This window comes from Monodelphis domestica, chromosome 1 (genome assembly GCF_027887165.1).
Source record: "Monodelphis domestica isolate mMonDom1 chromosome 1, mMonDom1.pri, whole genome shotgun sequence".
In the NCBI taxonomy this organism is placed as follows: domain Eukaryota; kingdom Metazoa; phylum Chordata; class Mammalia; order Didelphimorphia; family Didelphidae; genus Monodelphis; species Monodelphis domestica.
This window is the reverse complement of record NC_077227.1, coordinates 206,793,515-206,810,288: the sequence shown is the minus strand read 5'-3', so window position 1 is coordinate 206,810,288 and position 16,774 is coordinate 206,793,515. Positions and strand designations below refer to the sequence as shown.

At 39.6% G+C, this 16,774-nt stretch overlaps 1 protein-coding gene across 1 annotated transcript in view; it reads left to right on the top strand.

Moving 5' to 3' along the window:
• The window catches only part of TGM7 (transglutaminase 7), a 129,004-nt gene that overhangs the window by 79,462 nt on the left and 32,768 nt on the right, over positions 1 to 16,774 (top strand). Inside the window, exon 2 of the mRNA XM_056810364.1 lies at positions 12,602 to 12,779. Coding sequence (XP_056666342.1) covers positions 12,749 to 12,779 — 31 coding nt within the window. The 5' untranslated portion in view covers positions 12,602 to 12,748. The remainder of the gene's footprint in view (positions 1 to 12,601; positions 12,780 to 16,774) is intronic.

The window sequence follows — 16,774 nt, the reverse complement described above, 5'->3', positions numbered from 1 at the left end:
GCCTCCCTTCTGTGATTTATCAAAGTAAATTGCAAGACTGCCTGACCTCCTCAGGCCCAAGAGCATTGACTTAATTGACTGGGTTCAGATTCACTTCTGAAACTAGCTGTGTGACCTTGGGTAGGTCATGTAACCTCAAAAAGCAAAAAAAAGGCAAATTGGTCAAGAGTTTTCATGGAAATACAAAACATCATATCCATATGAAAGTAATGGTACAAATCCTCAGTAATAAAAGAAATGCAAAATAAAGTAATTCTAAAATTTTATATTACATGTGTCATGTTGGCAAAGTTGACTCAAAAGGAAAAGAAAATGATTTATGGAGAGACTATAAGAAGAGACACACTGATACACATTCAGTGGAGGTAGCATTTGATAAGAATTTTTTAAAATGAAGAGTTGACAAGGAGAGAATAAGAAGTTGAAAGAAATTACCAGAAATGTGAGCATCTAAGAAATATTTTCATGATTTAAATGTCACTATCATAGAATTTGATGAAACACAGTAAGTTAATTGGAAATGACATTTTCTTTTTTCCTTCTTTCTCTTTTTTCTTTTTCTTTTTCTTTTTTCTTTCTTCTTTTCTCTCTCTTTGACTCTCTCTTTTTCTTTTTCTTTCCCTCTTTCTTTCCTTCCTTACATTCTATCTTAGAATTAGTACTGAACCCAGAATCTTCCATCTCAAGGCTTGGAATTCTATCCACTGAGCCACCTAGTTGCCCCCATGCTTGTCTTTCATATCTCCTTCCCACTATCTATTATTCCTGTCTTAGATCATCTTTGCCGATTATCTGGGCACGAGGAGAAGCTTGTTGTTTTGATTTGCGTTTTGCTTATTATTAGCAATTTGGAGCATTCTTCCATTTGGTTAATGGTTGGCAATTCCTCTTTTGAGAACTGCTCATAGCTTTTGACTATTAGAGAACAGTTTTTAGTCATAGGTTTTTCTTAGTTTTCTACATATCTTGCATATGAAATCCTTTTCCAAGAAATTTGAAACAGAGGTTTTCCCCCCTAATTGGCGGCTTCCTTTCTCTTCTTCAATGCAAATATTATGTTTATGCAAAAGCTTTTAAATTTCATGTGGTCAAAATGACCTACTTTGGCCTTTTTGTAAACGTCTCTATTCCTTGTTTAGTACAAATTTATCTCCTACTCATTGACGTAAAAGCTATATGATCTGCTTCTCCTCTACTATTCTTATGGTACAATCTTTAATATTCCAGTCATGTATCCATTTTGAATTCATTGTAGAATATGAAGTAGGGCATTGGTCTTCCTTATACTTTGAGCATTGAGATAGCCTAGACCTTCAATTCTCTTTAGTCCCTTCAAGGCTTCAGAAAAGTCAAAAGTTATAAATTATCTATTTATAACTCATCAGATCAATTTGCTTCCTTAGTTTCCTAATCCAGAGGTAATTTGATGTAGTAAACAAAGAACTGATCTTAGGAAAAAAGAAGATAAGGGTTAAAAAAGCAAAAGACAATCATGCTAATACATTATCGGTAGAGTTGTGAATTAGTAACACCAAAGTATTTATAGTGACACTTTTTGTGGTAGCAAAGAATTAAAAACAAAGTCAATGCCCATCAATTGGAGAGTGACCAAACAAATGTTGATACATAAATGTAATGGGGCATTACTATGGTACAAGAAAAAATTAGCATCATGATCACATGGAAAGACATGAAGTGATGCAAATCAAAGTAAAAAGATCCAACAAAACAATATTCACCATGACTACCACGATGTAAATGTAAGGGATTACAGCCATAAAACTACTGAAACTGAATGTTGCAAAATTACGACTAGCAAGACTGATTAAATAAAGTGAGGACCTACCATAACTACTTTTAGGGACTTGGGGATTTCCATACACAAAGGAAACCAACAATATGATGTAAAAGCAATTTGGTGCCTTTTTTAACACATAAGAGAAGGTACTTAAGATGCTTGCCTTGAGGAGGGCAAGAAAAGGAAGAGGGGATTTAGATTTCTCAGGGAAAGAGCCAATGGGAATGCTTGCACATAAGTTCTCCATCTATGTCCATTTATGTCTAGATCACAATTATTAGAGAAGCAAGTCTACAACTGAATTTCCTTAGGGATGGGATAGGCAGGGGTCATCCAAGCCTGGGAGAGATGATCTTTAAGGGGAGGAAAGAGGAGAGAGGGTATTGATGACCCAATAAGGCATTAACTCTGCATCTAGTACCTATGTTATTTGAACACTACTCTTCCCAGTTTAGTTTGGGCAAGCCTGGGTTTTAATCCTCATAACAAAGCTACTCCCTAATCCAGAGAGGTCAAAGAATGTAGAATGGACAAGGATTGTGCTTAGCCATGTCTGACTGATTTCCCATCTTTGAAATCACAGGTAGGCTATCACAAATTAGTTAGGAAACTAGATTTTTTTAAATTAGAAAGTTCTAGACATGAGGTTCCAGAAAAAGAGTAAAGTAGGGGTAGTAGGTGTTGAAAAAAAAATAAAGATCATGTACAAAATGCAGTTAATTTTCTGTCCTCAGACACTTCCCAGTTGTGAGACCCCGGGCACTTAACCCCCATTGCCTAGCCCTTACCGCTCTTCTGCCTTGAATGCTAAGCCATGGACTTTGGGCTTTATGCTATAGGAAATGGAAAGCCATTATACCATATTCCTAAATAGTCAGACACAAACATCTTTAGTTACCTTCACTCGAATAAACATGGCACATTTACAAATTTACATATACAAGTCATATACTTATTCCTATACCCAAAACCTCACAAACCCACATTTTTGAACTGGCAAAATTAAAAAGTAAAGGGGAAAAATGAAAAGTCTTCAAAGTAAATAAGGCATAATAAGGAGTAGAAAGAAAAAGAAAGAGGAAGAAATCCAGGAGAAGCTATCTATTATTCAACAAGTATGTACTAGAATGATGAATAAAACAAGAATAAAAATTTGGGAAAAGGACAGTGGAAACAGCAAATAACATTAGATTTTTGGATGCATTTTTTTTAAACTCTTCTCTTCCACCTTAGAATCAATACTGTGTATTGGTTCCAAGACAGAAGAGTAGTAAGGGCTAGGCAATGGAGGTTAAGTGACTTGCCCAGGGTCACACAGCCAGGAAGCGTCTGAGACTGGATTTGAACCCAGGACCTCCCATCTCTAGTTCTGGCTTTCAATCCACTGAGCTACCAAGCTGCTCCCTCTTCCTTTTTTTTTTTAATTATTTGTGAGGAATGGAGAGAGGGAAATTTAGGCAATGCAAAAATCAAAAGTAGCAATAAAAATCTATTTTTAAGATGGACAGTGTAAATTTAAAAAAAGAACAAAAAGGGTGAGTGAATGAAAATAAATGAGAAAGAGGGAGACTGAAAAAAAGTATAAGTGGGTGTGACTAGTTAGAGAATAGGTGGATGGTGATGAGCAGGGAAAAAAATGGTACGAAGATAGATCTGGAGAAAAGGTCAGTAGGCAGTTAGGGATATTTTACTAGGTATGAGAATCAGAAGAATTTGGGAGGATGGAGAGAGAGAGGGTGGACAAGTTACTCTGAAGAAATAGTCAGTACATCAGCAGGGATGGTATTATCTGTCCCCAGTGTCTGAAATGTGCTCCATCAATCCACAAGCAGTTGTTAATCACTTACTATGTGTCAGGCTGTGTGCCAAGGGCTGAGAATGTAAAGACAAAAACCTAACCGTCCTGCCTTCAAGAGGCACATAGGAAGGAAGACTCAGGCCATCCTGACTCTGGTGTAGTTAGGTGGCCCAGTGGAGAGAGTGCTGGGCCTGGAGTCAGGAAGACTTACTTATCTTTATGAATTCAAATCTGATCTGTGTGACCCTGGGCAAGTCACTTAACCCCATTGGCCTCAGTTTTCTCATCTGTCAAATAAGCTGGAGAAGGAAATGGCAAATCATTCTAGTATCTTTGTCAAGGAAATTCCAAATGGGGTCATAAAGAGTCAGAAGCCATTGACTGCAGACCTGGTTCTCTTGTGTCACCTCACTGCCCAATAAGGACATTAGAGAGTAACCCCAAAAAGTGCAACCCTTGCTGGGGATGTCATAGGCCCCCTCCCATCCCAGGCCTGACCAGTGTTCCCCAACTGCCAATTCTGGCCTGGGTTCCCTCTGCTTCTTCCCATGCCTCCACCCCCACCTCAATTAGCCTTATTAAATAAAAACAGGAACAGCAAAGTCACTGTTTGCATAAGGTGGCAAACAATTTGATGCTAACTTTGCCTGTTCAGACAAGCAACTCCTCCGTCTTCCTGCCATTTCCATCTTTCCGACTGGCTTTTCCAAGCTACCCACTTGTTTCTCTGATGACACAAGATAGTAATGGCTTATTTACTTCACACATTTCCCCAGTGTCCCATCTCTCCTTTGTGACACTCCTGGCTTGGTCACGGGCCCCCAGGAGAGCCCTACAGAAAGCCTGGTGCAGCAGCGCGTGCAGACAAGAGGCTCAGAGAGCCTTTAGGGGACTGCTGAGGATGGTCACAAATGGCGCACCTTTTCATTCACACAACCACCGGCATGTCTCGGGGAAATTCATCAACCTCCCAAGGCCCTGGGTTAGCTCTCCATAAACTGCCCAGAAAGGGCCCATCTGCCCTGAGGAAGGAAATTCCTCCCGCGTGGAGAATACTGACCCGGTTCCTCTCTCTGTCCATTTCTTTCCTCTACTCTCATGCTTCTTGGGGATCCATAGACATGCCTGGCCTGGGAGCATTGCTTTTTCTGACTCTGCCACTCAGCCACGGCTGTTGAGGAGGGCCCCTGGCTAGCTGCACTTTTCCCCTGATTGGTCTCCTCTGATTTCCTACTTGGTTCTCCCCTTTTAGTATCTTTTGGGCTTTCTTGTCTCCTCTCTCAACTCCACCCTTTCCCTTCTTTGTCTACTTAATATTAAAGGCACTTCAGTAGCCTCATAGATAATTACGTTAAGTGGAACTAAAAAACACAACGCAAATCTCCTCAAGAGAAAGAGCTCAGCCTGCCTTTTCACCCTGCTCCCTCAAGCGTGGAAGTGGAAGGGAGGAAAGCCTCAGGATACTTCCTGGATGCAAGGGTTTATGAGCCGAGTACAGCTTCCAGGTCACTCCAGTGCCACTCCACAGAGATGTAATTTCTGTAGGGAAAGCCCTTCCCCCAGAGAAGAGGAACTATGAGGAGGCCCCTAAACATCAGCTCCAAGGCAGAAGAGTGATAAAGGCTAGGTAACTGGGGACTTGCTCAGTCACTCAGCTAGGAAGAGTCTGAGGCCAGGTTTGAACCCAGCACCCTCCATCTCTAGAACTGGCTATCTATGCCTTTATTGACACCTTTTGTTTCTATGTCACCTGCATTTCCCAATGTAGTCCTTTTCTTTCCCTGTCCCAGAAAGCTATCCTTTATACCATAGAACTTTTTTTTTAACCCTTACCTTCCATCTTGGAGTCAATACTGTGTATTGGTTCTAAGTTGGAAGAGTGGTAAGGGCTAGGCAATGGGGGTTAAGTGACTTGCCCAGGGTCACATAGCTGGGAAGTGTCTGAGGCCAGATTTGAACCCAGGACCTCCCGTCTCTAGGCCTGGCTCTCAGTCCACTGAGCTACCCAGCTGCCCCCTATACCATAGAATTTTTAAAATGTTCATCAAAACAAGCCAACATCTAGAAAAAGTCGGAGGTTATACGCAATGTTCTACACCAAGCTTCCTAACATTTATGAAGCATCCAGCACCGTGTCTGGTACTTATAATAAGAAAGTACTTAATACATGTTTTCTCTCTTCCTCCTTCCTTTCCTTTTATTTGAGGCCATGCTTGTCATTATAACTTTTCAGTTCAGTTTTGAAGATTGATTTTGTTGTTGCCGTCCTCTCTAGTAGAAGAAAAGCTCTTAAGTGCAGGGATTAGTTTCCTCTTACTTTTTATCCTCAGTCTCCAATATTGGTACTTAATGAATACTTATTGAATCTAATATACCTGAAACTTACATAAAAAAAAAGAAAACAGCCATGGACTAGGTTCCAGGGAAGCACTACAAAGGAAACACTTTCAGATCACAGCCCAATAACAAGAGGCTACCTGGCATAGCAGCTAGAGTGTCGATTTTGGAGTTGAAGACCTGGGTGAAAATCCTGGTTCCAACCCTAAATCCTGCGATCCTGTGAATCTGCGAGGATTTGCCACAAATACTGGTACAATGACCAAAAAGTGCCAGTCTATGTGGAAACCAATAAATGAATTATTGGGTAAAAAAGAGGAAGTTCTAAAAAGAAGAGCAAAACAAGGAGAATAGCAATACAGAAATTACATATAAAAATATATGATAATAGGGAGTAAATAAGTGACTCAGTGGATTGAAAACTAGGCCTAGAAATAAATGGTCCTGGGTTCAAATTTGTCCTCAGACGCTTCCAAGTCTGGGCAAGTCACTTAAGCCCTGTTCCTTAGCCCTTATATCTCTTCTACCCTGTAACCAGTTCACCATATTGATTCTAAGATGGAAGATAAAGATTTAAAAAGAAACCTATGAGATGTGGCCAAAGTGCTGCTCAAAGAAAAATGTATAATGCTGAATACTTGTTTTAGTAAGTGAGAAAATTAACTGTTTGCAATCAAATAACAACAAAATGAAAAAACCATTAAATACACACAAACAAAATAAGAAATAATGATTAGTGCAGAGACCAATAAATTAAAAATAAGAGAATAAAATTGAACAATTATAAGTGAACAATTATTTTTAATAAATTTGTTATTTATTTTTAACATTCATTGAAAAATTCAGTTCTAAATTCTCTCTTCTTGCCCCTCTCCTCCCTAATGAAAAGTGTTATAGGGAAATGAACAGGAGCAGGAGATCAATATGATATCAATTATACGTGTGAAATATTATAAAACATTTCTATATTAGCCATATTACAAAAAAGAAAAACAAGAACTATAAAGTGAAAAAAATTATGCTTCAATCTATACTCAGACTTTGTCAATTCCCTGCCTGGAGGTCATTAGCATTTTTCATCATGAGTCCTTTGGAATTGTCTTGGATCATTGTATTTATCAGAGTAGCTTAACTCTTTAAATTAAAAGTAAGAAGGGGCAGCTGGGTAGTTCAGTGGACTGAGAGCCAGGCCTAGAGAGGGAGGTCTTAGGTTCAAATCTGACCTCAGACTCTTCCCAACTGTGTGACCCTGGGCAAGTCACTTGACCCCCATTGCCTAGCCCTTACCACTCTTCTGCCTTGGAGCCAATACACAGTATTGACTCCAAGATGGAAGGTAAGGGTTTAAAAAAAATTAAAAGTAACAAAATAATTGAAATAACAGATGAATCTAAGAGATACTTCTAAAAAAACAACTAAATTGCTTAGTAACTAGTGAATCTAATTTTGTCTTCTCTACTTCAAGGAGGAGAGGGAGGGAGAGAGATTCCTGGGAATTTCAATGTAACCAACAAACAAATAAATTAATAAAAATTAAAAGATAATAAAGAAAGAGAAGATCACCTGTAGGAAGTAAAAATGAAGAAAGCAAACATTAGATAACCTAAATTAATTATATAAATACATTAATCTCAGAAGGGGAAATCAGGCAGCACTTTATTTTTTTTATTTTTTTAAACCCTTACCTTCTGTCTTAGAATCAATACAGTGTTTTGGTTCTAAGGCAGAAGAATAATAAGGGCTAGGCAATGGTGGTTAAGTGACTTGCTCGGGGTCACACAGCTAAGAAGTATCTGAGGCCAGATTTGAACCTAAGACCTCTCATCTGTAGGCTTGGCTTTCTATCCATTGAGCTAGATAACTGCCCCAAGATACAAAAATATATAGATATTTGTTTCATGTTCAATTTTCTGTGATCTCATTTGGGGTTTTCTTTTTTTTTTTTTAATATATTTTATTTGATCATTTCCAAGCATTATTCGTTAAAGACATAGATCATTTTCTTTTCCTCCCCCCCCCCCCCATTCCCCATAGCCGACGCGTAAATCCACTGGGCATTATATGTTTTCTTGATTTGGGGTTTTCTTAACAAAAAACACTGGAGTGGTTTGCCATTTCCTTCTCTAGCTAATTTTACAGATGAGGAAACTGAGGCAAATGGTTAAGTGACCTGCCCAGGGTCACACAGCTCATAAGTGTCTAAGGCAAGATTTGAACCTAGGGAGATGTCTTCCTGACTCCACTCCCAGCACATTGTATATATAGGTTATTTTAAAACATAGAAAAGGGTAGTAAACCAACCATTTCTTTCTAAGAAGCTAATAAAATTTGGATCACTATATCAAATGAAGACAAAGTCAAGACAAAACCCATAGACCAATGTCATTAATAAATATAGTCTCAAATAGATGTATTCTAGTGTAGATTTGGGAGCTCCTCAATGTAGGGACACCCTCCAGTGGTGAAGATTGTAATGATCCCAATTGTTGCATTCTCTATGGCTCTTGTTCCTGTCTTCCCATAAATCGTCCACAGTGGGTAATCCAGTGTTGGGGGTGGTGAGGTGGCCTTGCTCAGCATTTCTTTAACATTACAGGGGGATCTCTGTAGTAGGTAGACTGGCCTTCTCTTACTCCTCATTCTCACTACAGGACCAGCCCACCTTCTTTTTCCTCCTACATCTCTTTTAGGATAACTATCACTGGTAATATCTGGCAGCCTGTTTATTAAGCCCACCCAAAATTCCACCATTGCTCTGTTAAAATTATATCTTGTCCTGGTCCTCTGGACCATCTCCCTTTTTAATGAGTATAATAAGCACCTTTATATGTAGACAGTATGAAAAACAATAGTAGTAAGGAAGATTGCAAAAGGGAGCCTAGAAGTCATTGATAGATTGTCCCATAAATTAAGAGATTATAACCGTTACTTGCAATAAAACAATTACACTCACAAATTAGGGGAGCATGGGAGCCAATGGGAAATTGTCTCATAAATGAACTAAGGCCACGTCCTGAAACTGTGTTAAATCAAGGTAAACCAGTGAGTTCTTACTGTAAGAATTTCTCAGTCCTGCTAATTGCCCATGATCTGTAAACCTCAGATAAACTCCAGACATATCTAGTAGACCAATAGAACACCACCCTCTGCTTCCCTTGGCCATTTGCCTTGAGATTGACACATTATTTTCTACTTGCTGCCATCTTGGTCTTTCCCATTGAGTATCCAAGAAATAGACATTCCTGTCATCCATTCAATTCAGAGGGACCTTTTTGAGGTCCCAGTCCCTTAACTGGGAGCACCAGAACTGAGACTATAAGTGATTTGTAAGCTAAGCACAATGAATTCATGGGAAGAAAGCAAGGGCATCCACCTCTCTGAACCTTATGTCCCTTCAGGAGATTTTTCCCGTTTATCTCAATCTCAATAAATCAATTTCTCTAAAAAAATATCAATATATCTATGTCTATTTAATTTTAAACCCTTACCTTCTGATTTGAATTGATACTATCAGTTCCAAAGCAGAAGAGTACTGCAGTTGGAATTAAATGTCTTGCCCAGGGAGTATATAGCTAGGAAGTATCTTACAACCTGCTTATTAATCCCATTCTAAATCCCACCATTGCTGTGTTAAAATTTCATCTTGTCCTCATCCTCTTGACCATGTCGCTTTCTAATCAAATTTGATCAGGACCTCCCATCCCTAGACCTTCCACACTATCCACTGAGCCAACTAGCTGTCCTAAATCAATTGCTCTTTAGGGGACCCAGTCCAACTCATTTCAGTAAATGCTGAGCATCTACCATGTGCCAGGATAACAGATTTCCTTGACACGAGAAGAGAAGTGATTATCAGGAAAACTGAACTTAAAACTCAGAGTCAATGAATGTATAATCTATAGGAAAGCTGAACTTCCAAACTTAACTCGGAGATGAATGTGACCCGACTCAGGTATTACACAAAATGTTGGTAGTAATATAAAAGGAAATTAATAACAAGATAAAATCAACTTGATTTTGTCCATTTTCACCAGACAGAAGAGTTTATGTTTTAATCTAGAAGTAATAAACCACCAAAGGTTTTTGAGCAGGTAAATAACTTTTTCCCTCTACTTTTTCCCTCTACTTCCTTTTAATTTGTTTCTATTATTTATTTTTGACATTTTTTTTAGTTCCATTTTTTTTAGTTTCTCTTCCTCCAGGCCCTCCTCCACCCATTGAAAGGGCAAGCAATATGGCGTCCATTATACATGTGAAATCACACAAAACACCTTGGTGTATTAGTTGTGATGCCAAAAATAAAAGTAAAAAGTAAAGTAAAATGCAATATGCTTCAATCTGCCCTCATAATTCGGTGCATAACATTTTTCACCATGGATCTTTTGGAATCCTCTTTCATCCCTAGATTGATCAGAATAGCTAAGTCTTTCAGAGTCGATCATCATTACAGTATTGCTCGTCACCTTTAGTGTTCTCCTGACTTAGACTTGACGTTTAGGAAAATCATTTTGGCAACTACGGTAGAGGATAGATTTTAGAGAGTAGAGACTGGAGGCAGAAAGGCAGAACAGGAGGCTCTTTTATGAGGCAATATAAGAGGTGCTGAACTAGGCTGGTGACCAAGAGAGATGTGTCCAAGAGAGGCTGTGGAGGTAGATGGAACAATTAGGATTCTTTATATATTATGACAGTCTGTGAATTGAAATCATAGAATATCACTGGAAAAATATTCATTTTAAAAAAGAGACCCCTTTGGGGGCAGCTAGGTGACTCAGCAGATTGAGAACCAGGCTCAGAGAAGGAGAGCCTGGGTTCAAATCAGACACTTCCTAGCTGTGTGACCCTGGGAAAGTCATTCTTCTGCCCTGGAACCAATATACTGCGTCAATTCTAAGTTGGAAAGTAAAGGTTAAAGAAAAAAAAAAGATGCACCTTTGGGAGAAGTTAGGTGGTTCAGCGGATAAAGAACCAGGATCAGAAATGGTTTCAAATCTGGCCTCAGACATTTCCTAGCTGTGTGACCCTGGGTAAGTCACCTAAACCCCACTGCCTAGCCCTTTCCACTCTTCTGCTTTGGAACTGACCCTTAGTAAGAATTCTGTGACAGAAGGTAAGAGTTTAAAGTAATAATACGGCTATGTTTGAGAGAGATTAAGGTTATCGAAAGAACCATACAGTTACCCAAAGACGATCAAGCCTATTCTCTTCTTCCTATTCAATTCTGGAGCCCGTTAATTGTCAGTTGTGCAAGATGATGGGTCAGATCAATGCGATATCCATTCAGTTTGGCATCCTGGTCCGGACGAGAAGTTGTTCCTGAGAATATCGTGAGGTTAAACTCTTCCAGTGATTGCAAATCTCCCTTTGGAGCCTGTAATGTTCTTGAGACAACAAATAGGAAGAATTTTTTAAAATGGGAAGCGAAGAAAGCAGAAGCAGCAAAAGAGTGAGCCCAGTCCTCATAGTAGCCTAAATAAGAACACCACAAGGCTGCCAGCCTCAGGTTACACGCAACGACCATGTTCCTCCTCTTGGTAGGAATGTTGCATGCACCATTCGAGGTGGTCATACCTTTGACTGGTTTCCCTCCGATGCTTCTCTTTGTTACGAGGGATGATTCTTTAGGGAAGTATTAAAAAAAAAGCAACACAAAAGATAGCCATTAAGCTTTTTAAAAAAGACATAAATGAAATTCAATATAATATACCAAAGATTTGTTAGACTCCTACTCTGTGCAAGTGGATAGAGAGCCAGATCTAGAGTCAGGAAGATTTATCTTCCTGAGTTCAAATCTGGTCCCAGACACTTACTAGCTGTGTGACTCTCAGTGAGTTATTTAAACTCTGTTTGCCTCAGTTTCCTCATATGTCAGACGAGCTGAAGAAGGAAATGGCAAACCATTCCAGTATCTTTGGCAAGAAAACTCCAAGAGGGGTCACAAAAAATCAGATACAGTGACTGAAAAATGACTAAACAACATATGCAAGGTATTGGACTAGGCACTGGGAAGGCAAAAAACGCTACCTGCTTTTAAGTAGGTGGATTGCACAGTGCTGGCATCTGTAGCTTGGATGTGAGAAATGCTTGTTGATTGACTAAGGGGAAAAGTGTACCAACAATCAATGGATTCAGGAAAAGAGTCACAGAGGGGCTGGCGTCCTAGAAGGAAGCCAGCGCGGAGGTGAGAAGTTCTGGCATGGCCAATAGTTTGAGCGAAGGCACAGCGATGGATGTGGGAATGGGGAACAGCTAGTGCTTTGGCTTGGAAAGGAGAGGAAGCCTGGGAAAATAGACTATAGTTGGACTGTGAGCTTTAAATGCCAAGTTGAGGAGTTCAGGTCTTATCCTAGAGGCAATAGGGAGCCACTAAGGGGTTTGGAAAGGGGAGGCTATCTTGGACCTTGTGCTTTAGGTCTGAACTCACAATATATGTGAAATATTTATGTTTGTGAAAAAAGATATTGTTATTTATAAATATGTTATATAATATAAATATGTGGGAATATACATATTGTGTATTTATATGCTTCTCTGTAAAGTGCTACATATATCATGCATTTCAATTATTATTATTGTTATAATTTTTTATTTTTTATAATAATAATTTTTATTTTTATTTATTTAACAATTTATTATTGTTATAATTTTTAATCATCCCTCGTTTTCAGTCTTGGGCTTGAGATCCTTCGACCTGCAGAGCCAAAAAAAACAACAAGGAGCACCACACTTCTGAGATTGGTTCCCACAGGCTGTTTGTGCGAAGGGCTCAGGCTTTTGTCATCACCCTGAATTTTGACAGACCCTTCAATGCAGACATGGACAAGATTGTTCTCACTGCTGAGACAGGTAATTCTCCGCCTCGCCTCCCTGTAATCAGCAGCGGAGCTTCTCCGCTGGACCCAGGGAGGGACATGGAACATTTCCAGAGAATGCTGGGACCAGGGTCAGGCAGACCTGAGTTTAAATCCAGCCTTAGACTATTAATTAGTAGCTGTGTGATCTGGGTCAAGTCACTTACCCTCTGTCTGCCTATGTTTCCTCAATTGTAAAATGGGGTTAATAATATAACACCTGCCTCACAGGGTTGTTATAAGGATCAAATCATATTTGTCAAAATGCTTGTCAACTTGTAGACATTTAATAAATGCTTCTTCCCTCTTTATTTTCAAGGTCTGGGCCTCCCATTTCTGAGCCTTCTTCAGTCATTTCTTCATGGCACTCCCTCCTTCTCTCTCCCTCTCCCTGTACCTCTCCCTCCCTCCCTCCCTCCCTCCCTCCCTCCCTCCCTCCCTCCCTCCCTCCCTCCCTCCCTCCTTCTCTCTCTCTCTCTCTCTCTCTCTCTCTCTCTCTCTCTCTCTCTCTCTCTCTCTCTCTCGCTCTCTCTCTCTCTCTCTCTCTCCCCCTCCCTCTCCTTTCCTCTCTCTCTCCCTCTCCCTCCCACCCACCCTCCCTCCCTCTCTCTCTCTCTCCCTTCCTCTCTCTCTCTCTCCCTCTTCCTTCCTCTCTCTCTCCTTCCCCCTCTCCCTCTCCCTCCCTCGCTCCCTTCCTCCCCCCCTCTCTGTCTCTCTCCCTCTCTCCCTCCTTCTCTCTCCCTCCCTCTCTCCCTCCCTTTCTCTCTCTCCCTCCCCCTTTCCCCTCTCTCCCTCCCTCTCCCTCTCTTTTCCCTCTCCCCCCTCTCTCTCTTCCTCCCTCCCCCTCCTCTCTCTCTCTCTCTCTCTCTCTCTCTCTCTCTCTCTCTCTCTCTCTCTCTCTCTCTCGCATTAGCCAGCTGCTCAATACTCTCCTTCTTTCTTTACTCCTACCCAAATATGCTTGGCAGATTGCCAGAGGGGTTAGAAGGCCCTGAGAAGAGAAGAAATGGAGTCAACAAAGGTTAACAGCTTTTTTTAGAGTTTGGTTAAGAAAGGGAGGAGAGATGTAGGACAGTAGCTAAGTGGGGATGAATGCTGAAAGGGTCTACTGATATGATCTAAAGAGAGTAGCTAGGATCCAGTGAGAGCGTTGTAAGTATTGGAGAGACTTAAGAAATGTTTGTAGGCATCAGAGAAGGAACCAACAGATGGGGAAAGATGGACAATTAAAGAGAAAGAGGCGGGGGATGATTATTGGAAAAACTGCTGCAGAAAAGTGGAAGGGAATAGAATTCAGCATATGGATTAGATAACCCCTGAGGACCCTTCCAACTGAAGGGTTATTCAGAAATATGCAGATAAATGTTTAACTAGCATGTTATACTTTAAAAAAAAATTTTTAAGCCCATACTTTGTCTTTAAAAAAAAATTCTTACCTTTTATCTTGTGTATTGGTTCCAAGGCAGAGCTACAAGGGCTAAGTAATGGGGGTTAAGTGACTTGCCCAGGGTCACACAGCTAAGAAGTGTCTAAGGTCTGAGGTCTGATTTGAATTACGGTCTCCCCAACTCCAGATCTGTTGCTCTACCCATTAAGATACATAACTGCCCCTCATATATATATATGTATATATATGTTTAGGAAATATGTAATATTTTGTTTTATTTTTTCATTTAAAATATTTTATTATCCTAATTACATGTATTAAACATTGTCAACATGTTTTCTAAAATTATGATCCAAATTGCCTTCCTCTCTCTATTCCATCCTGCTTCCAGGAGATGGTAAGCAATTCTATCTAGGTTATACATATATTATCATGCAAAACATATTCCAGATTGGTCATTTTTGTAAAATAATACTCATATAAAACAAAAACCCAAAATAAAAACACAAGTAAACTAATGTGAAAATGGTATGCTTTGATCTGTATTCCGAGTCCAACAGTTCTTTCTTTGGAGGTGAAGAGCATTCTTTGTCAGTTCTTCAGAATTGTCCTGGATTGTTGTGTTGCTGAGAGTAGTAAATCATTCACAGCTGACTGTCGTACAATATTGCTATTACTGCACCCAGAATTCTGGTGCTGCTTATTTTACTCTGCATCAGTTCATATAGGTTTTTCCAGCTTATTCTGAAATCATCCTATTCGTCATTTCTGATCCACATAATACTTTTAAGTTTCATCTGCAATATTAATATTTTCTTTATTATTTTCTTAAGTCTAGGCAGTGAACAAAACAGTAAAGGAAGCCTGGATTTGTAGCATTTGTCAGTTTCCAAAAGTGTAAATATTCACACTGAAAACTTAACAATTCATGCTCAGGAGTTGGTATGAGTTGGCTCCAGTATAGCCCTATGATCCAGAATATAATCAGTATAATTACTATACTATTGGAAAAAAATGTTCTCATATTAGAGATGAACAAACTAAAATCCAGAGGTGAAATTACTTCCCCAAGGTCATTCCGAGTTAGTGACAGAGATGGGGAGAGAACAACGATCTCCTGCCTCCCAGTTCAGTATCTTTTCCAATTCTGCTAGTGTGATCCAGGGATTTCAGGGAATACAAATAGAGCTGAACATACAGTTGATCTAACCATGCAGCTTATTGATGATATACAAATTGGTATGTGTTAAACATTCGAAAATAGATAGAGATACACTGCACATTGTTGAGGGAGAAAGAGCAGAGGGGAAAGGAAAGGAGAGGGAGAGGAAAGGAGAGGGAGAGAAGAGGAGAGGAGAGGAGAGGAGAGGAGAGGAGAGGAGAGGAGAGGAGAGGAGAGGAGAGGAGAGGAGAGGAGAGGAGAGGAGAGGAGAGGAGAGGAGAGAAGAGGAGAGGAAAGAAAAAAAGGAAAAGAGGCCATTGAGACATTAAAAATAATGAACAGAACAGAAGGAAGACCAGAAAAAAGATAGGCTGTTTGTATATGTTTAATTTTTTAATATACTTTATATATATATAATATTTAAAAGAAAAGGAAGCTGTATGCAGCAGAGATCCATTGTTTCATGTATAACCCTCTTTTACAATATGAGACTGTCCATTCTTTTTTCGGTGGTTGTTACATTCAGAATTAATTGAATGGGTGAAAATATTTAGGCTAGCTAAGGAAAAAAACACAAGGTCTGATGGAACTCTTTTGGTATCAGGGGCCGCCCTCATTCCATTTGTTTCTGTCTATGTCATCCCTATTTCCTTGGCAGTAAGAAGACTAATCCAACCACAAAAGGTTAAATTTGTTGGGTATCCTCTCACAGGACTCTGCATTTCAGGACAAATGAGGTCTTGGGTTCAAATCTAAGCTCTTAGGGTCATAGATCTAGAGCCAAAAAGAACTGGGAGGTCATTGAATCCAATCCCCATCTTGAAATGAGAAACTGAAGCCCAAATATTTTTTTGTTGGTTACTTGCCTAGGGCCATATAGGGAACAGATATCTGAGGTGAGATTCAAATGCAAAATTTCCTGATTTGAGTCTAGTACCCAACTGTACTAATTCTTTCCTTGTTTGATCTTGGGTTTAGAGGAATAAGGAGAGGTTGTCCAAGTTGTCTTCTCCATTGGAATTTAAATTGGCCTTATAGAAGTTATTCCTTGGCACATGCCATCCTTGCACTTCTGGTTCCAAAATCAACCATGTCGGAGTGTTGAGAGCTGATTCCAGCCAGATGTGACTCCGGGATAAAGGATTTACCCCATATTATCTGGATGTGGTAGATCTTTGCTGGAAGTTCTCAGTGAGAAGATGGGTGTCATTTTGTCTGGAATCCTATAGAAAGGCTTTTCTTCAGGGAAGTGTTAAGCTGGATGACCTGTAAGGTTCTTTCTAATTCTGAAATGCTGTGATTCCCTCGAGTCACATAACTTCTCTGCTCTATTTTATTTTTTTTTCCACTTTATTTTATTTTAATTTTATTAATTTTATTCCATTTTAAAATGAGGCAATTGGTCTAAATGATCTAGGTCCTTTCTAGTAGTAAATATATG